This window comes from Dendrobium catenatum, unplaced genomic scaffold (assembly GCF_001605985.2).
Source record: "Dendrobium catenatum unplaced genomic scaffold, ASM160598v2 fragScaff_scaffold_645, whole genome shotgun sequence".
Classification (NCBI taxonomy): Eukaryota; Viridiplantae; Streptophyta; class Magnoliopsida; order Asparagales; family Orchidaceae; genus Dendrobium; species Dendrobium catenatum.
In genome coordinates, this window is record NW_021319107.1 from 121,637 (window position 1) to 143,402 (window position 21,766).

Genomic DNA, 21,766 nt, shown 5'->3' on the forward strand with positions numbered 1-21,766 from the left:
TATATATATATGTGTGTGTGTGTATATATATATATATATATATATGCGATATAAATATTTCATGTTGAGAGTGTGCAACTTTAATTCTTGAAAAAGCCTTTTCTTTGAAGTCTCAATTACCTTCAAGTCACGACCTATCATGGTGATATTGTTAACATAAACAAGTAGTGCAAGGACTCCCCTTGAAATTACAAGTTTCACAAATAAGAAAAAGAAGAACCACAACAATGAAAGCTTCCAAGATCTTAGTAACACAACGATGATGGCTGCAGCTTAAAGAAATGCAAAGGAAAAAAAGATTTAAGCCTCTGATACCATAAAAAGAATTGGAGATAATTTAGTGTTTCATTCCATCATTTACGTTGATTTTTTAGAAGTATAGAAGAACGTATAGTAGTAAAAATGTACAAATTTTAGGGGCAGAAATTTAGCTAGAATTTAATTACAGTAGAACAACTCATAGATTATAAGGTGGAAATGAGAGTGAATGGCTGGCTGGCAGGAGACAGGATGGCATGGGCTAGCTGGGGTGGTTAGGGCGGATGGCTGATAGACTGGCTAGGTTGTTGCAGGGAGAAATGTAGGGGCATGATTTCAAGGCTGCTGATTTTAACAGATATAACTTAATTGATGCATACACAAAAGAAAATTATGATTAAAACTCAAAGTTCGCATCAGTATTTCAAGAGTAAGCGTTCTGAATGCCAAGACTAAGGCATCATGAAAGGCTTTCAAATTTTTGATAAGCAACACAGCCAACAGTAAGTCAGGTACTGGTCTACTCCCACACAGTTTTTCTCTATTACCCAAAAGATCAAGACTGAAAATACCAAAAGGTACCCAGGATCATTAGAAGGAAGAGAGACAGGCAAAACTATGGTATTTTCAGCTACCATTTTAGTTATAGCATTTTAATTGAGAATATGACAAGAATGGTCCTTTATTTTTTTTATAAAGGACCAAAATGGTCCTCAACTATATTAAATGATCATCATGATCCCTCGAGTTTTTAAAAAGAAATAAAAATAGCCTCATGGTAGAACTATTTTGGTTCATCTTTAAGGATTTGAGGGACTAAAATAATCCTTTAATATAGTTGGGCCTATTTTGATCTTTCATAAAGAGTCAAAGGACTAATTTGGTCCTTTTCTCCATTTTAATTATAGCATACCAAAACCTACAACAACATTCACATTGACATTGTAAAAATTGTAATAGACAAAAAGGGAGAGTTTCTCTTACGCGCATAGCAGGTTTAAGGAATAACTTAACAGAAGGTAAATCATAATGAACAAATAGTCTAAATTAACACTAAAGCAACAATGAGCTATTAGAAAATCCTAAAGCAAACATGAATCTGATGTGCGTATACAGAAACCCAAAAGTCATCCATGATCACTAAAGGTTAAACGATTACAAGATAAAAATAAAAGAAAAAATCCAATCTGAAGCCAGGAAATGCATGTCTATATAGTAGCAGTTGCTCCCTGCTGAATTAATCAACTAAAAAGTTAATTTTAACAGCATGAAAAAGCATTAATTTAGCAGAAAATGAGTACCTGAATACGAAAAATGTTTTCTGCAGGCAAATTTTCCTCAAAAACCTATCAGAAGAAAGGCAATAACTACAGGTCAATATGGACAATAAAATCCTGATTTAATAAATTATAGACTCCATTTAACACTTTTCTAGAACTAGTTTTCTTAAATGGGTACAAAGAACAATCCACAGCATGCTATCATTGATTCAACCAAATACAACATGAAATCAAAAAGACATACCGGGCTATCAATGTCAATCACATCCTTCACATACTCCAGAAGCTTCCCACTCTTCTTGTGTTCAATTTGATTTTCCATGTATTTCTGGGCCATCCTAACCCTGAGTTCCTTGGCAAGGTCACTTTTACCATATGATACATATCCATGAGTGCGGGTAGAAGTTGAAGCTCCTACAACTTGATCTCCTGGAACCCTATCAAGCGGCTGAATTATATCCTCCAGTAAAGCATCTCCTGGCGCATCACTAAATTGACTCAGTTCTTGAGGACGAGATACAGATGAGTGCTTCACGGCCTTGAAATAGATTATTAAATAATTGTTATTAAGATAAACAGAACCATGCTCACTCAAGCTTATCTAATCAAAGACCAGCTTTAATCCCATAATTAATTCAGATGCTATGCTCATTCAAGTTTCTCTAATCAAAGACCAGCTTTAATCCCATAATTCACTAATACCAGAGGAAGATGAAAGCTATTTGCACCAACAATTCAGACGCTAAATAATTAAAAACATGTTACAGGATCCAAAACATTTAAGTTCGCTGATTTTTTTCAATAAAGAATGGAACTGTCTCACCTTTTGAGAATTGGTTTTCAGCATTCCAGTCCCAAAGGAAAATAGGCTACTTCCATCATGGCTGGAGCTTCCTTCATTATCATGCTCAATATCTAAATCATTTTCTTCATTGACTACAGGGATTCGCACCAGTCCATCTGTTACATCATAAGAAGATTCTTTGCATGTCTCTGGATTAGTAGCAGAAGCTTCTTTAGCTGAAGATGAGCCTATCATTGGTTTTTGGAGTAAAACTAAAGTAGGATCTCTTGCAGAAAGCACATCTTTTATACTATCAACGCTTCCAGAGTAGCCATCCTGTGCAATGCTACCACCTCTGCTCCCATCAAAGCTGTTTCTTTCAAAAGAGTTGGTAGCAAAATTATCCATTGTAGGGTTCTCCTATATCACAAACATAGCGAGTACTAGATCACATCAATGCACATGAGTAGAAATCATCTTGAGTATGACACTAAATAATAATGCTAAAAATATATGAATTGTAAGATTATTTAACATATCAATACATACAACTTATCACATAACAATAAAAAATTCCCGTAAGAGTTCCACAAAACTTCACCCTCGCGCCTTCAGCCAATGAAAAACAGCCAAATTTGAGATGTTTGGTTCATTATTATTTGAATGCCGATGATATCTAAATTGCAGTGTTTGTATGTCAAACATAATCTGTCATTTGATATACATAATTTTTTTTGTTCAGTGGATTCCTTTCTAAAGATAGTAGTAATATATAACAGTCCACATATATTAAAGGTGTAAATGAGTCAAGTCAAGTATCTGCCTAATCGAGCTAAGCTTATTTAGTTCTTATTGAGCTCGAGCTCAAACTCGTTTACTACACTTGAGCTCGAATAGTTAAAAAAATTATAGGCTCGAGCTTGACTTGATTGTTGAGCTTGATTTCTTAGTTTTAAATTAAAAAATATATATATTTTTAATAATTTTTATTTTTTAACATATAATTAATTTGATAATATTAAAATATATTATATAACGCTAATTTATATTAAATATTAAATTTATTTTAATTTAATTGAGCGGATCAACAAGCTTTCGAGCCAAGCTAGACTAAGCTCGAGCTCGTTTAAGATACTAGCTGGAGTATAGGCTCAAGTTAGAACTCATGACTCGATAAGCTCGATTCGCGAGCTCATTAACAAATCAAGCTCAAGCCGGTTTGGTTTACTTACAACCCTAACATATATCTAGCCTTCCAAAATTTTCTCTCATTCGCTGAAGACGCAATAAAGCTAGCTATATATATGTTGGTTGCAGCTTGGCTAAAAAGTTCATATAGAAGGATACTAATTTATGATGCAACTGAACCAAACAACTTATATATCTTATTGAAATGATATTGCAAAGCACCCAATATGTCAATGACCAAAGAGCCTGTTTTTAGAATGGAAAGTCCTGGGACTTTGGGAATCCAAATGAGACAAGCAATTATAAGGAAAACTTGTTATTACCTAATTTATTAATACAAGAATATTTACCGATCTGAAGCAATAAAAAAGTCATATAATCATTTCCCTTGTGGATCCTTGTAATGTGTTCCATGATAAGAAAAATATTCTGAAGTCTAAGCTCACTTAAAAGAGTGAACCAATCAGGATCAAGTCCAAAGATGTTAAAGAACTATAAAAGAAAAAGCAACTGCAGAAGGTAAAGGGTGATTCAATGCAAGAAAGGTTAAGGAAGCTTTAGAACCCTTATTTCAAGGAGTTAAAAAAATTCAGCTAATTAACATACTTGCTCCATGTTGGCATCCTCACACTTGATTCTACCCTCAGAAGAGCCTTCAGTAGCAAGAACATCAAGGGCCGAGTTCCTATCAGTGATTGCACCATCTTCTTCAATGCTCCTGCAATAAGAAACTCTACTGTTGAATGAGTAATGGTTCATGAGTTTAAAGGTCCTTAGCTTTATAAAGCAAACAAAATCTAAACAGGATTATTTAGATTATATAACAAAAGCAAGAAATATTTGACAGTCGAGGAAATCTCATGAGCAGATATGTTTAACGGGAACGCTTGGTAAACAAAAAAATAAAAAAATAAAAAAAAATAAAAACAGATACTGTAAATAAATAAATAAAAATAGGAAAGATACAAAACATACAAGATAAAAATAACAATACAACAATGACAAGCCTTTATCTCACTATGTGGGGTTAGCTACATGAATATTTTCCCCATTGTGTTCTGTTAAGGGTCAAATTCTCATCTAAATCTAATAAAGAAATGTAGTTTCTAATATTTTCTAACCAAGTCTTTTTAGGTCTACCTCTACCTTTCTTAATATAAGTCAAATCTAATATATCTATTTTCCTAACCGGGTCATCGGAAGGCCGCCGTTTTATGGGACCAAACCATCTAAGGTGATGCTCTCTAATCTTATCTTCCACTGGAGCTACTCCAACCTTTTCACATATGTGTTCATTTCATATCCTGCCTTTAAGAGTAAAGCCACTCATCCTCCTGAGCATCCTCATCTCTGCAACACTTACCTAAATATTATGCTTCTCTTTTAATGGCCAACATTCTGCACCATAAAGCATTGCAGGTCTCACTACTATCTTATAGAATTTTCCCTTAAGTTTGAGAGAGACTTTTCAATCACATAAGAAGCACGATGCATTCCTTCACTTCAACCATCCAACTTGAATTCTACTAAAAATATCCCCATCTATTTCACCATCACTATGAACAAGATACCCAAAATATCTAAAACTCTTATTAATGACTTGATAGCCCAAAGTCACAATCCCCCCACTAGATCTATTATTACTAAAATTACAGTCCATATATTCAGTTTTAGATATACTCAAATGAAAGCCTTTAGACTCTAATGTTGACCTCCATAATTCAAGTTTATCTTCAACTCCGTCTCAAGTCTTATCAACAAGAAGAATATCATCAGCAAAAAGCATACACCATAGTATAACCTCTTGCAAAAGTCTAGTGAGAACATCCATGACTAAAGCAAAAAGATATGGGCTTAAGGATGATCCTTGATGTAATCCAACTAAAATAGGAAAATACTTGGTCAAACCACCTTGTGTTTGAACAGCTCCTGCATAAATATCCTTAATGACTTGAATATAAGCATTATTAACCCCTTTTTTATGTAGAACTCTCCATAACACTTCTCTTGAAACTTTATCATATGCTTTCTCTAAATCAATAAAAATCATATGTAGATCCTCCTTATTCTCTCCATACTTCTCCATCAAACCTCTCAATAAGTGTATAGCTTCTATAGTAGACCTACCTAGCATGAATCCAAATTGATTTTGAGAAAGATTAGTGTCACGCAATAACCTATGCTCCATAACTCTATCCCATACTCATCATGAAACAGTGCTTACTAAAAATTATGTTGAGGTTCCTACCATAGTTCACTTCATATAACCTCAAAAGACATGGTATTTCATACTATTACAATTTGTTTAAGTCACGCCAAGTAGAGATTGAGTTTGTGATGTACCTACCATCATTGTCAACTATTTCATTGTTAGCTACGTTATCAAAATCTTATAGCTGCATGAAGTTTGGAGGCGCCAAAAACCCAAGCCTCTAAATCTGTGTATTCTTCGGACTTATTCATACTGCTCCCTAGCGTGTGGCCAACTCTTCAATTAGATGATCAAGTGGTCCATCTCCTCCACCAAGGAAAACTCTTGTAAAGTTTTTAGAGAAGATTTTTTTGCTGGCTGATTGAATTGATGCAGTAGAATTTGGCTAATTTAATCGAGTAAATACTAATTTTTGTAGATTAACAAAAAAGCTGAAGTGAGCTACACAAGGAGCCAAACTGAGTGTAAAACCCGCAAAATGCTATTTTAGGCTTCGCAAACTTTTTAAAGCGCCGCGACGAATTTTTAAGTAAGATTTTCAATGTTAAAGGAATTTAACGAAAATAATTTTAGAAAATCCTACGCGAAATTCTGATCATTTTGATAAATAACCCTTACCTAATTTAGCCTATTTTAGGAGTTAAAATTTAACAAAGTTTCATAATACCCTTTTTATCCCTACCCGTTTAATATGATAAATTGATTTAAGGGCATAGAGGACATTTGGCAAAACCCTTTTCTCCCTTAATAGTGCAAAAGGAACCCTCTCCCTCCCCATTCACGTGAAACCGAGCGACCAAACAGGAGAGGCGGACGGACGGGTGTTGACCTCGTTTTTCGCTCGAATACTGTCGAGTGCATTCGATCAATTCGATTAGACCTCGTCGAGCCCAATTTGATCTCGAGTCGGCTAGAATTGAGTCGAATTAGACCCAACAATATTTAATTACCCTCGAACAATTTATCTCAGCCCCGACGAGCCGCATTGAGCCCGAGTTCATTCGAATTGAGCTTAATTTTGACTCAATTCAGGCTAAGATTATTTCGACTCAACTCCAATGCTTTTAGTGAATTTTGAATGTAATTCCAAATCAAGTAGTTGGATCCGACGACTCTCGTCGTGTTGAGATTCGGACTCTGCCATTGCCAGGCTTCTCAGTCGCATGGTACACTCATTTTAGAACGAGGCAGACCCTCGTTAGCAGGATTTTCAGCAGACAGGGGATGTTTTCATGTTTGGAGTGAGGCAGAACGTCGGGAGAGACGTTTAGAAGGCTCGGGGAAGCCTTCAGCTAGGGTATTCGAACTCGCCCCTCCTCTCTCCTAGTTCTCGGTCTTCCGCTCTCCAGCTCTCGCTCTCGCCCTCTCTTGGCTCTAGTTCGGAAGCAGCTCAAGGCCAAAATGGCTCTCGGCTCCCGATCCCTCTCCGGGCTTCTCATTTCTCCTCCCTGATCGCAAGGAGACCGAAGGCTCTCCTGTGCCTCCTTCGGTCGGAACTCAAGAGCCGAAGCTCTTGCCCTCTCTCCCTCTCTCGCGTGAGCCACAGGACCGACGCCGAGCCTCCCGTTCACGTGACTCCAGCCAGAGCTAGGACTTTGCTCCCGTCCTACCTGCAGTAACCTAGTCCAAATCCGTAACTCTGTCCGACGACCCGACGTCGTCTCTAGTCTCCAAACCAAACAGCAGCCAGCATCTCCGACTTCCCTGCTCTCGACGCCGACATCCCTCGCACGACAGGACTGAGCCCGATGGCAGTTAGCTATCCCGACGCCTCCAGCCAAGGTCCGAACGCCCTAGTTCCCTCTGTCTCTGTCATTCACGTACAGCAGGAGGTGAAAACCCCCCTTGCCTTGGCTGTTGACCGAATCCCCCATCTGTTTCTCTGGATTCGCGAGATCCAGACGAGGCTGAGAAGCTCCCACCCGAAGCAGGCTTGGTCGGAACCGAGCCCCTGCTTCCGCCGCCCTTTGCACGTCAAAAAAGAAAAGGAAGGTCATCAGCTCACCTCCTCTTTCCCTAGTCGAACCTCTCCATAACAGCAGGTAATCCTTTACTTTGCTCTCTTCCCTCTTCTTCCATTTCTTCTCCTACTTAATGTCTTTGAGAAGAAATCATGGTGTTTTAAGAGACTTAAACCTGCATCTGAAGTCTTCTAACCAAATGTTTTGCTGGCATGCATAGATACAAGAACTTTGCCTTATCTTTTTGTTATCATTGAGAGATTCGACATGACTATATTTGCTAGATTTCTCCCAAAATTTCTTTGATAAAGTGTTTGGAACTCTCTCACTATTGTTATTTTCGTTGCGAGTTTTGTTAACTCCTTTCCTAAGCTTGGGTAGCCATGTTCTCCCTTCACTAAGCATGCATATAAAGTATTTGATGGAATGTCTTATAGAGGTCTTGCTTAGAGTGAAATGGTTTGGATGCAAATTTACCCTTCTATGTTAACTGAAAGCTTTTGTTATTCTTGTTGGTGCTATGAAGGGTACATAGTATGTGTATTTGGAAGGACATTGGGTTGATGGATTTGGTTGTCTTATTCTTATTTTGCTTTAGTAATGTGATATTGGAGATGGCTTGATCCTTGTCTAATGATCCATTCATGATATGGTTGACACTTAGCTTATAGTAAATCTTGATGACCTTTGAGTATACTCTTTGGTGATGTTTCCAACCAAGTGTATATTTAGAGATTGGTGAGACTTTGGTTTAAGACAAAACTTTGCTTTAATTACAACCCATGAATCTTATGATTGGCATTTTGTTCTTGATGAATATTGACGAATTTTAAGCAAGGTTTTGGTGATGCGTTACAATTAAGTGTGCACATGAACTTTTCATAAATAAGTATAGATGTAAAGTACTAGTTGTTATGCTCTCTTCAAGTATCTCTACGAAACCCTTTGTGCATACTTTGTGATGGCCATTGTTGAGCTTGCTATAATATACATTGAGTTGTCTTATTTTGGAGCGGATAGTGGATGTATGAACTTTACTTTTTGAATCATGTTATGTGGTTTAGTGGCCTAAGTGTGACATAGTCAAACATCTAAAAGAAATTGTTCTATATTATTTCTTAGACTTCGCATGCTAGTTGTTTAACCAAATGCCCTAGAGAGGTAGTCCTTTTCAATTACTCACTTTATTTTGGTATCATTCATGCAAAATTTCAATGCAAAATGCCACAAGCCCAAATGGTTATTAGTATGGTAGTTTAGTTGGCTCTTATTCTATGCATGTGGAGGGAGTGGGACAAAATGCATATGAGATCTTTATACTTACATTTAAAAGTTTCCTAAAATTATCAGCGAAATTGTTTAGTGATTGGTGACCACAAGGCACGCCTTGTGGAGTTTTGTTTTAGTTCTCTTTATCTTGTTTTCCTTTGTAGATATACAAAACAAAAAAAATCTGAAATGTATGATTCCCCATTGAGTCATTGAATGCTTATTGTAGTTACTTATGTGATGTATCATCCTCATTAGTAGCATAGAAAGTGTTTGTATAAATGCTTATCATGAGTGCTATAAACTTTAACACCTGGGAAATGTTATAAGTGCTGAAATTATACTTCTTTTTAGAGGTCTATATGTTAACAAGTTGATTTCATTTGCCTTTGGACAATATATCTGTTTGTGGAAACATTAAGAATATGTTATTAAACCATCTGTTATGTGCATAGAAGTATAATTGTGCTGAATTTTATTTCTTGAATTTCCCCCTTGAAAAGCTGGAGATGCAGAGACAGTTTTTTTTGTTAAAGATATGCAAAGCCTGTTTGAGAAAGTCTAGTGACTCATTGTTAGCTTGTCTTACACTCTAGTGTTTACATTTCAAATGCATTGAATTGTTGGAGATATACATGAAAGTTTGCATAGTCTTTACCCTCCAATAAGCTTTATATTGTCGTTTTTGAAAATATTAGAAAAAGAGGTGTTTTATGAGATATAAATCTCTCCTTAGTAAAGGCTAAAGAGCATGTTTATAGATAAATTATACCCCTCTATATGTTGTTTTAGGAAAGGTCTCATATGTATGAGATAGAGCTTTATTGTCCTTAACCAAATGCAGTTTTCTTTTACTGTTTAGCGTCCAAATCGCATTGGGGAGCATGGTAAGTGCAGTTTTTTTTAAGAAAAGTGCAGATTTTTGCAGTTTTGAGTTTCCAAACTGTTTTGGGAAAGAGTCACGTGCAGATTTTTGCTGTTTTGAGTTTCCAAATCATTTCGGGAGCGAGATAAGTGCAGATTTTGGCTGTTTTTAGCTCCCGGTTGGTCGTAGGGATGCCATACGTGCAGTTTTTCACTACTTTGAGCTTCCGAATTGCTTTAAGAATAAGTTATGTGTAAATCTCTCGCGTTTTTGCATTCCAAGCCATGTCAAAATGAGTATTTGTTGAAAAAGGCAATCATAAATTTCTTAGATATGCGAATCACATTGTTGGAAGCATGCTTAGTTATAATATAAAGAGTTAATAGATTTTGAGATACCTTTACGCTTGTTCTAAATTTAGATCCTCCTTTATCCCTTTGAGCTTTACTTGAAATTATGTTGATAATTAATATTGGAATGTTTTTTGAGCATCGGAGGAACGAATTGGCATGAAACTATCTTTCTCTCATTTCTTCTTTCCAACAATATGAAATTGACTTTGAGATTTTGGTAAGATGATACATGTTTGGGTGCAAGGGCAAGTTTATAAATTGAGATTTGAGAGTTTCTTAATTATTTGATGGCATGTAGTGTGAAGATTGAAAGCTTGTTGGAAAGCATTTATTTTACTCGTGCGTTGAAAGAAAGAGGGCTTTGTGAATCGATTCATGTTAAAGAAGTGTTATGATTTGTTTTGTATCATAAAATCGGATTTCTTATAATGCGTTCCTATTGTTTCTTTGCATGTATTTACATTTGTTGAAAAGCTTTACGAAAAGTTTCGTAAGTTGATTTTGATATTAAGAGGTTTTTGCGATGAATTTTTTGTGAATGTTTTATAATTAAGGCTTACAACGAGAGGTTTTATAAACTTTTCTTGTATGGAAAGCCTTGTGGTTTCTACCCCACTCCAAGATGAAAAGAAGAGGCACTTGAATGTGTGGTCTTTTTGTAAAGAGTTTTGGGCGAAAACGAAAAAGAAGGATTTTGGAGTAATTTGTGTAAGGTTTTGTGTGGCATTTAATTTAGAGATTTTCATGGAGAATTTTGAGGCTTATAATTTAGTGATTTGATAGTGTAATAAGTCCCTTAGTAGTTTTTCTAGAGCAAGCTGATGGTTAGTGCAATGAATTGATTTCTTTTGAATCACATAGTTTCTATAGGATGAAATTTGGGGTTTGGACTTTAGGGAGCTCTTGAGTTGGAAGTCTTTAGTATCTTTTTGTAGTTTCTTTTGATCGATCCTTGCTCATTTGATTTTCTCCATTTGGTGTTAGCCCTCTAAAGATGAAAAGAATTTTTGGATGGTCTATTTTTAAGTTTAATTTACGAGGTTTGTTCCTTTAGTTGCTTAAGGCTCCGTTTGTAAGTGTTGTAGGAAGAGTCCCAAATATATCAAGTGCCTCATTTGGATTGTGGGAATACAAAGGGCATTGTTAATGTGCTTTTAGGATAACACTTGTCTTTAAAGAAGTGTGTCCAAAACAACAATGCCTACATCCCTTTTATTTCTGATTTTCATTCCTTTTCTTTCTTACTGCTTTGCTATAGATTCTCTAAACCTAGTGACATATGTTACGAAGTCCTAGAGGGTTAGAAAACAAAGACTCCATTTTAGTCCTTAACTTTAGCGACATTTCGGACAAAAATTAAGGAACCGGTCTTAGAAACATAGACTTAGGATGCATGCTCCCTATAGGATAGAGACATCAAACAATAAACTTCAGTGACACTTTCCCTAGTTTATTTTCTTTAATCCACTAATAATTAAACCAACCAATCCTAACTAATTCTAAAATTTATTTAAAATACTTTAATCCTTAATCAACTTATAATTAACATTCATATCATTAACTGTAAACCTAAGACATAAACTAAACCAAACTTAACAGATCTAATAATAAAACTCCCTAACCATCTAAAGCTTAAAAGCTGTAGACAAAAAATTAGGAGATTAAATATGAAACTAAATTTCTTAGGATAAAGACTTCTAAAGATCAAACTTAACTAATCTTTTATAAATCAATCAATAAACCCTTTAATACATACATCACTCCAAATATGAAGTTTATTGCAATGGACTACTTCCGGGCGCTGGCGGGCTAAGTGTCTAAGGAGGCCTGGTTCCTCGAGCCTGGTTGCACAACCCACGAATGGATTCATGGAGTTGGCAAAACTTTAAAATTAGTTTCTTAACTGGCCTTAAGTCAAATTGTTTGATTAATAATATTACTTATCTACATTTTCTTTTTAATTTACAACAAACAAAATAATCAATCAAATCCTAAAATACAATCTCTAAAATCAATCTTAAAATATTAGATTTAAACTCAATATTAATTTCTCCTTCTGGCCGTTCAACAAATCAAATGAGTAGCCAATTATAATTTAAAATCATCCTAACATAGAGTATATCCAAAACTACAAGTCCATACACACACCTAGACCGGTTTGTATTAGGACTACTACTTCTAGTTCCTAGGTTAGGTTTTACTTTTTTTCTTTTGCTTATTCAGATATTACTACCTATAACATGTTCTTATAAATGCAATTCTTACACTTTCGTCAGTATATTTCTTACTTGCATTTCTTTCCTGAACGGCATCCTACGACTCAGTATATATTTTCTCTTCTGGTCTTTCTGCGCAGGTACATCCGGGATCCTGATGATCAAGTAATCAAGCGCCATATTTGCTTAAGAGCTGTTAGTGGTCCGCCGCCACAATCTGAGATCTTTTGCTTGCTTGGGAAGTTATTAAGTGGCGCGCCACAGTTCAGGATATAACTTCTCAACTTAAACTCTTTAATTACATATCGGAATTGCTACACATACCACACACAATGTTAAAGGTTATTCTAAGCATGTGTAGGAGCCAGCCAATGGGTAGTTCACTAACGAAGACTTGGCCCTATAGGTCAAAGTCTTGCCTCCTTTCTGTGACACCTAGAGACCTATTTAGGGTCATTTAGCCTGTAGAGTAGATCCACCTATTGTGCCGGTTGGGCATCGTTGTTTGATCCCACACGAATGTGCGGCATCGTGGTTTTTCTGCCTTAGGATTTTGGCCTTCCGGGCTATGGTTTTGGGTTACGATACCCTCCCTTTTTTTTCTTTTTTTTCCTTGTGAGCCTTAGAGACCCTTAGGGTCATAGGCCCTGTTAGAGTAGGCCACCGTATTTATGCCACTTGGGCATCGCTGTTTTCCCACACGAAGTGGGCATGACTATGATGATTTTCTCGTGCGGGTACCTATGCTCTGTGAGGGTTACCTTAGGGTGTGTTATTTATTTTCTGTACTCTGATGTCATGCACACATCGTGTTCTTACACACTTTTCTCACAATGCCCCACCTTACGCAGCATTGCTAGTGGACCTAAGGACATCTCTTATTTATGTATCTTTTCATGCATCATACAACGATAGGTCTATTCGTCTGCATATTGTAGAGTCGTTGATTTGAGTCTTTTGAACTATTAATCCTTGAATCCTTAAGATAGACCCTTCCCATCTTGCATACATATAGGGCGATTGGTTGTGCTTAGGATTTTAGCTGGCTTCCTTTGTCAGGCAAGGAATAAGTCCAGAACTGCATTAGTTAGGTCGTAGATGTTAGTGTTGTGTGTACAACACTACATCTTTTATAGATTCAGGGTCTAAAGGTGAGTGGTACGAGTGTACCCATATACACCTTATTGGTGGGTAAGCTCTCCATCCTTTCGGAAGCTATAAACCCTACCCATCCGCGTCACACAGATGACGCCACTTCCTTCTTTCTCTCGTGCATGTCTGAGTGCGTTGTCCTTCTTTTCTCCAGTTTTCCCTTCTTTAGACCGGCCGGGTGTTGAATGAACCATGTGTGATCGATTGAGCCAAGTTGGGACCTTCTTCCTCTTTGATTAGGAAAGCCTAGAAACCCCTTGCACTAAACCCATTAGAGGAGATAATCTAACATCCTTAATCGAGAGTTTTCTTAGACCAAGGTCTAAGATGTAATTAACTACGGGGGCTTGCGCCCGTAGGAAACCGATCCCCACAATCAAATAAACTCTATTCGAGCTGATGCATCGAATGGGGGAAATCTCGTGAATTTTGGGTTATAGATATTATTATCCATCGAGGTTGGTAGGTGAAAGCCGCTATCCTCCATGGCTAATCGTATCTATAACTCCATCTGCTCTTCCATCGGCCTGCTTGTGCCGATTGTAAAGGTCTACGACCATTTTGTCCTACGGGATAGTGTGATCGTACCCTTTGCATTCGAACCACACGAGCGAAACCCTTTCGGAGACCCACAACGGGCAGCTCCGCGAGGGTCTCTCCGGTGACGATCTTCCGGCGAAAGTTTTAGGTCAAATTGAAGAGGATGGCGAGAGAAACACTCCGGTATGATTATTTTCAAACGAAACTTTCTCGATCTCTAGATTTTTGGATATATAAATTCTAGGGTTTTTCCTAAAAAAATTATTTTTCTCCCAAAACCTCTTTAAGAAACCTTTAAGAAATGTTTAGAAGATTGTTTTAGCATTGAAAACATAGTGATTGGAGGAATTTTTGGAGATTTATGAATTAATGTTTTTGACCTAAAATTTAATTTCGTAAGGCACCTTTACGAAAATGATTTCTAAGGGTATTGGGAATAATTCTAAAGCGAGAATTTTGATTTTTAGTGGAAAACTCATTTTTGTAATTTTTCTAATTTAATTAATCCGAAAATTAATATTATAATTATAATTATGTGTTTAGGAATGTTTTTAGAGCAATATTTTAGTTAAATGGAAGATTTATAAATTTCCGAAATTTAGGTTTTTTTTTTTAAATCCGAAAATATTAATTAAATCTAATAAAATTTTAGTGTTGTGTTTTGTAACTTGAATCTTTTAATTGATGTTAGGTGCTGACTGTTTAGAGGAGTGACAAGTGTTGGAGCGACGTCGTACGTCGTAGAAGTCTACTTTGAAAACATTAAGGTAGGTGTTCAGATCCCAGTTAAGTTTATAAGTGCTTTCAAAATTTTTATGCTTAAATGAAATTTCATGTATTTATGTTTATTGTTAATTAATGTTTTAAATTTAACAATTCTGCAAATTTATGTCTTTATATTATGCATTAATTTTTGGAAAGCATATGAACCATATGAAAAGCATTTGGGCATAAAAATATATGAGGCATAAGAAAGGAAATTTAATAGAAATGAAAGGAATTAAATGGAATAAAATTTTCATGTGCATGTTGATCCGGAAGTGCCCAATAAATGGTAATGGGGCTTGCCAAAGCCAAATGGTAAAGGAGGCTTGTAAAGCCAATGATAAAGGAGGCTCGTAGAGCCAATGGTAAATGAAATGGCAAAAAATTTGGCTGCGTACCTGATCAGTACGAATGAGGGTATTTCCGGGACGGGTGTATACATATGACACAAGCATTTTTGCTTCTGCATTGCATATGAATAAGATTAAAAAAAGAATTAAGAAATGAATGAAGTGTTAATGAAATGATTAAAGAAAAGTAAGATTCAAAGTTTTAAGAATTTTGACTTGTAAAATGGTATGAATTAGTTTTTAATTATAAAATGTTTTATATATGCATCTTATAAAAATAACTGAGATATGAATTACCTGCTAAGCGTTGACTCGCTCTTCTTTTAAAAATGTTTTTCAGGAGAGAAGTAATGGTTGCTCGACGACCTTATACGTATCGTCATAGGGGACCTCAAGATGAAAGGTTCCTTTTGTATTTTCAGTTTGAGTCTTTGTGTTTGTTTCATTGTAGTTCGTGAGTTTGAGGTTTATGTAATTGTGAAAGTTTATGTTATGATGATGGGTTTTAAAGTTTTATTGGTTATGAGACAGTTGATCAGTTTGTAACATTTGAGTTTGAAGTTTATTAGTGGCTCTTTCATGTATTTTGGGATGATATTTATGTTCTGACCTTAAGTTTTAAATGAAAATATGTATGCTCTTCCGTACGACCGACTGTTCCCGCCCCGATATAATCGGGCTAGTCGGGCCGGGTCGTGACACTGAGCCAATTTCCAAGACTTTTTAGGGCCATATTTAACTATGACCTCATTTCACATATTTTTAATTAGATTTATTTTGTAAGGTTGAATAATACTTTTGGATGATATTGGGTTTGAATTTGAATATTTTGTTAGGAACAATTTAATTTTGCATAGGATTATATTTAATTTTTTTAAAAAAATATTGGCTTATATTTATAACTCTATTTCTATATATAAGGATCTATGGCTTGTATTATAATTATTGATTACCAATGATTGATTAAATGAAATAGCATTAAGCTTCATTTTTTAAGAAGGCAAATGTGAGGGAGGTCACCTCCGTTGAGTCTTGCTCACAGACAATGTGATGACCCGGTTTAGGCTAGGCCGATTCAACCGAACCGGCCAGCCTTCTATTAATAGTCGCGACCACAACAGGGGGTCGGTACTGCTGTTCGCGAAACACAACGAGAGGGCGGACGGACAGCTTCATGCGGGAAAGCGAGATAAGCTTCGTTTTTCCAATTTTAGTACATGATTTCCTTCGAGGATAAGAATTAACCATTCCTCTTCATTCCTATCAATAACGAAGTGCTAATTTGGGAGAAACGACGGTGGAAGAGAGGAACTGTTGAGGAAACGAGGAAACAAGGTTTGTGATTTCCTTCCTTCCAATTTTGTATAAATTCTCATGCTTTGTGTTACATACAGTAAATAACATTTTGTCAAGAGAAAAGAAAGAGTTTGAAAACGAGAAGGAAGGATTTTGGGAGAGAGAAGGATTTAGGGATTTTAACAAACCCCCATTTTCTTTGTAAGTGACTTTCCTTTTATAAAAATTTTTGTTAGATTTTGTTATTAAAGCACATTTTTATGGAAGTTCATATTATATGAATTTAAGGATGAAAGAGAGATTGAGAGTTATAGAAATTCGATTCAGCAAGGAAATTCGAAGTTGAGGTTGCTCCAAGGATCGAGAATTTGAAAGGAATAAAGTGGGTAATTATACTTGAGTACATTTTTACTATTTATCTTCATTCCAAATCTGAAATTTATAATTCATACAATTGTTAATATTTTCTACATGTTATTTCTTTTGAAGACTATTATAGATGAGACAATGAGAATACAATGAGAATTCTAATACATGAATTGATATAGAAATTGTATAACTGAAATTGATGAAATGGTATATGCATTTGGAAGTTTATAAATATGTGAAAGAAAATATACATAAAGGAAATGGAAGATAAAGTTGAAATATATATCTATGTATGTATGATATGTATATACATATAAAAATGCATATACATAAATGTTAAGGAAAATGATATACTATCAAATGAAACAAAGGGAAAAGAAATATCAAATGAAACAAAAGAAAAATGATATACATGCAAAGTACAGGAGTCACCCCCGTATGGTACTGGCTGGGGAAGCAATGTACCTGTGCACTTTAAAAAAATGAAATGGAAAAAGAAAAGGAAATGGAAATGGTTGTATCTTTGGCACATTTAGACGGTGATCCTGTATAATTAAATGAGAAAAATAATGTATATTAAAGTAAATCTTTTAAGTATGTAAATGAAGATGTTATAATATGCATAAAAGACTGTATGAAATAAATGAATAGAAATTAAAGAAAAATATGCCACTTCTTAAATGAATACACATACATCAGAAATTGATTTTATTGAAATTTCTACGTTAATTGTTAATGATTACCCATTGAGTTTAGTTAGTAAACTCAAACCATGAATTTAAATGTTTCAGGAAAGTCTTCAGTGATTTAAAAATGGTGAAAGAAAAAAATTTGTCTACAGAAGGTTGCGTGCAAATGACAATAGGTAATTTATGATTTGTGTATTAGTGGCTCTTCAGATGTTGTTGACCCGTATGTCTCAAAACAAAACAAAAAAAGAAATCAAAATAAAATCCTTACCTACTCTGCCACCCCACGTCGAGCCGCACGTTGCACGACCGCTGCCGCTCGAAGTCGCATCCGCCACGACGCTGCACGACGAGCTCACATCGTTAAAAAGCAAAGGGATCGAGGCCTTCGGCTCTTCTCTCCCGCTCTGATCTCTCTCCCGCTCTCTCCCTCTCTCGCTCGGCTTCGCTCCTTCGACTCGCCCCCTATCTGTCGAATCGGAAGTTACGACATTTTGTGCGGAAGCGACTACAGGAACTCGCCGACTGTGAAGATAACTTTCTATCTTCCGCCGCTTCTTCGGCTCTTACCTGGTTGTTCGACTTCGTTGCCTTCGACGACTTTCCCTTTCTCTCGGATCGGAAGATCGACATTTTGGTCGAAAGAAGCAAAGGGAGCTTGCGGCTGTGAAGGTAATTCTCTGCCTTTCACGCACTTCTCCAGCCAAATCCCGTAAGTCAGCCAAACAGAGGTAAAGGAGTCAGGGGTGATTAATGACTTAATTAAGTTTAATTAGAGTTGTTTTTTAATTAATTATAATTTGTTTTAATTGTAATAATTTTAATTAATTATATTTATTATCATTAATTAATGATTCATTTTAATTAAATAATTATAATTAATTTTAAATTAATTATAATTAATTTTAATTAAAGTTAATTTTAATTAATTAATATTTCTGTTAATTATAGTCAATTATAAATTATTAATTATAATTAATTATAATTAATTGATATTAATTAATCATAATTAATTGAAAATTAATTATGATTAACTATATTAATCAAGTATAATTATTATAGTTAATAATTTACTTGATTATAATTAATAAAAAGTAAATATAATTAATTAAATAAAATTATAATTAATTAATTATAATTAATTAATATTAACTATTAATTAAGAGAGAACCCTCTTGCCTCGTACTGCTGAAGGCCCCATACACGCTCTTGTAGCGTGGTGGGATGAAATTTTGTACGGCCACGGTGTCTAAGGACACCTACCATACACGCTCTAGTAGCGTGGTGGGAAGGCCCAGCTCCCCTATTTTCCCCCAAACGGGGGATATGCCGGGGTGCTGCCGAAATTTTCACTGAAATGTACAAAAAGACTTGAACAATATAAAGACCTCATTTGAGCAACAATACAGAGGACTCGTACTTGAACTAAAAGCATAGAACTGGGGCTCAAATGAACAACTGTGGACTCAGATTTGTGGACTTTTGAACCTGATTGAACACAAGCAAAGGACCGGAACAAAATTGGATTTCTAAAGGCCAAATTCAAATAAAAATCAAGTCAAATTGGAACTGAACTCAAACCAAATTGAATATGCAATTGAACTCAAAGGACCGCAGGGAACTCGTACTTGAACTCAGACTCGAATTTGTGAACCTTAGAGTTGAGTCTAAATTTGACTGAATCATATGCAAGATGACTGGAACTTAAACTAAGTTGAGGTATCAAGCTAAATTCAAACGAGTTGACCTCGAGTGCAAAGGATTTAAATCAAACTGGCGGACATTAAACTTGAACTGTATGACATCAAATGGAACTTGAACAAGACTTGGAACAAAGATTTGGACTCAGACTTGAACTCAAGCTCGATCCAAACTTGATCTGAACAACCATACAGGAGTTCCAACTTAAGCTAAAATCTTAAGTGCGACTCACTCAAGAAATAGATTGAGATGGCAATACCTGCATTCAGTAGTGGAGGACCCGATCCTATAAACAAGTACAATCATCAGACCACCTGAGATTGGTGAAAGGTGGATATGGTGTAGGGATAACTGCTCTTCTACAAATATATCTAGAAGGTCGTAGTGGATACAACAGTCTTCCGCCAGCAAGCACAAGCAACTTGTGGATAACAACAGTGGGCATATCGTAAGCACATCGAACCACTGTGGGCACAAGTATAAGTATCTCCTACGACGATCCATACGAGGTCAAACAAGTAGAAACAAAACCACCTGAGATTGGTGAAGGGAATATGATGCAAAAAGAATGAATCTCCTGCAAACATTTTCTAGAAGCTCGTAGTGGATACAAGCGGTCCCCTGCAAATGAACACTTGTGGATAACAACAGTGTGTATATCGTAGGTAAAACGAACCACTGTAGGCACAAGTATCGATATCACCTACGACATTGGTGGTCAAGATCTTCAAGCATGCCGGGTACAAGGCAGCCCGATGTATGAAAAGGACACCCACTGACAGAAAGAAGGGAAATGTTTGAACAAATTAGAACCAAACTTCCTGGTGTTCCAAAGTTTCTTCTTAGTTCTATATTTAAGAAGAAAACAGCTCTGGTACCCACAAATACCAGAAATGACAAGTCCTCTACGCCGAAAAGCCTAAAAGGAGTTCTTTCCAAATCAACAGTCTTTGACTCCAAAATCCAGAAATCCTTCACGGTGATTGAGAAGGGGGAGTCAATATCAAGATGCAACGCCACCGGATTTGCAACACTTATGAAAGCAGACAGAAGGCGTGTATAAGCTTTTCAAGGAAATGTTGTGCATTCAAATGACAAAAACATGCACAACTACAAATATTTCAAAATACTCCTACACGTGCACCGTAGTTTGTATACACATAGATACACAAGGGGTAAATACAATCTCAACCCGCATGGGCCCTGGCGAGCATGTTATTGATACACACGTGACGCCTATGGATGCTACGCGGGTTGACAAGTGAATTCAAGTTCGAATCCGATCCTTCTATACGGATCAATAGAAGTCGACAAGATTCAAACTACGTAACAAAATACACGGTTGTAGCGACCGGTGTAGTTGTTTAAATACATTCTTTTTAGGCCTTCAAGACCTAAAAATCAAGAAAATTCATAAACAAAGGCATGAAGCCTACGAAACCCGATCCTCCTAAATAGAGAAATAGGAGTAGACAGGGTTCAAGATATCGAACAAATCTGCGGTTACGGAGTTGACCGGAATATTTATTTTATGCATTCATATTCGGCCTTCAAGGCCTGAAATCAAGAAAATTCATGAATAAAAAGCACAAAGCCTATGAAACCCGATCCTCTGTCGACAGCCCGACAGAGTTGACAAGGTTCAATCAATAAAAGGAAGTAACCCCAAACACCCCGATAATGGCCGTGTTGAACGGAGATCTCAACCGGAGGGGTTCACAAATATTTCAAATTCCACTCAAGTGTCTATCAGAATCCAAACTCTACAAACTCCAAATTTCAAGATATTTAAAATTGAAATCAAATCATCAAACACTTAAAGCAAAATTCATCCACCCTACGCAATAGTTTGTCGAGGTGGACAAATTAAAAACTACTTCTGCTCACAAAGAGCCAAATGCCTAGTCGAAAATATCACTAGGATCCATTCTCAAATAATCTCTTACCAGTAAGGACGTGGTACGTGTCCTCTAACCGGCAGTTTCGCCGCCAAATGGCACTGCAGGTAAACGGTTATGACCCGAGGCCCTCTGAACCGAGTGGTTTTGCCGCCAAAAGGCACCACAGATAACGGTTATGGCCAGAGCCAATACGCTCCTTATTGGCATCAAATCCTTGAGATATGAATCAATAGGATATGATTGATAGAGCACAAAGCCCTCTGTAAGCTAAAGTGGATTCAAATTTATCCTCTTAGACAAACATCCAACCCAGGTCTACAAGGTCTCCTTGGACGAAGCAACCCATGGCTGCCGACAAAGATCCTTCTGTCAGGTTGGGTCGACTACCTCCTCTGACTAAGTAGACCAGGGACCACGATGGCCCGGGACGACGGAACCATGGGATCTTGATCGGGTCTATCATCCATTCTCCCACCATCCGCTTTAAGTGTGAGATGGTGTAATTTCTATTTTAAATATCCAATCTTCCAACTCTCCAATTCTCCAACCATTTTCCAAATTCAAACCTCAAATCCAATTTCCAAATCCTATATCCATTACTGCTACTATATGCCAGA

At 36.3% G+C, this 21,766-nt stretch overlaps 1 protein-coding gene across 1 annotated transcript in view; it reads right to left on the minus strand.

Annotated features, from left to right (window-relative positions):
- LOC110098740 (MAP3K epsilon protein kinase 1) overlaps window positions 1-21,766 on the minus strand; it is an 84,962-nt gene that overhangs the window by 29,677 nt on the left and 33,519 nt on the right. The window contains exons 11-14 of the mRNA XM_028695477.1: window positions 4,117-4,228; window positions 2,362-2,742; window positions 1,783-2,076; window positions 1,560-1,604 (exon numbers count right to left, since the gene is read on the minus strand). Of these exons, the coding sequence (XP_028551310.1) occupies window positions 1,560-1,604; window positions 1,783-2,076; window positions 2,362-2,742; window positions 4,117-4,228 (832 nt within the window). The remainder of the gene's footprint in view (window positions 1-1,559; window positions 1,605-1,782; window positions 2,077-2,361; window positions 2,743-4,116; window positions 4,229-21,766) is intronic.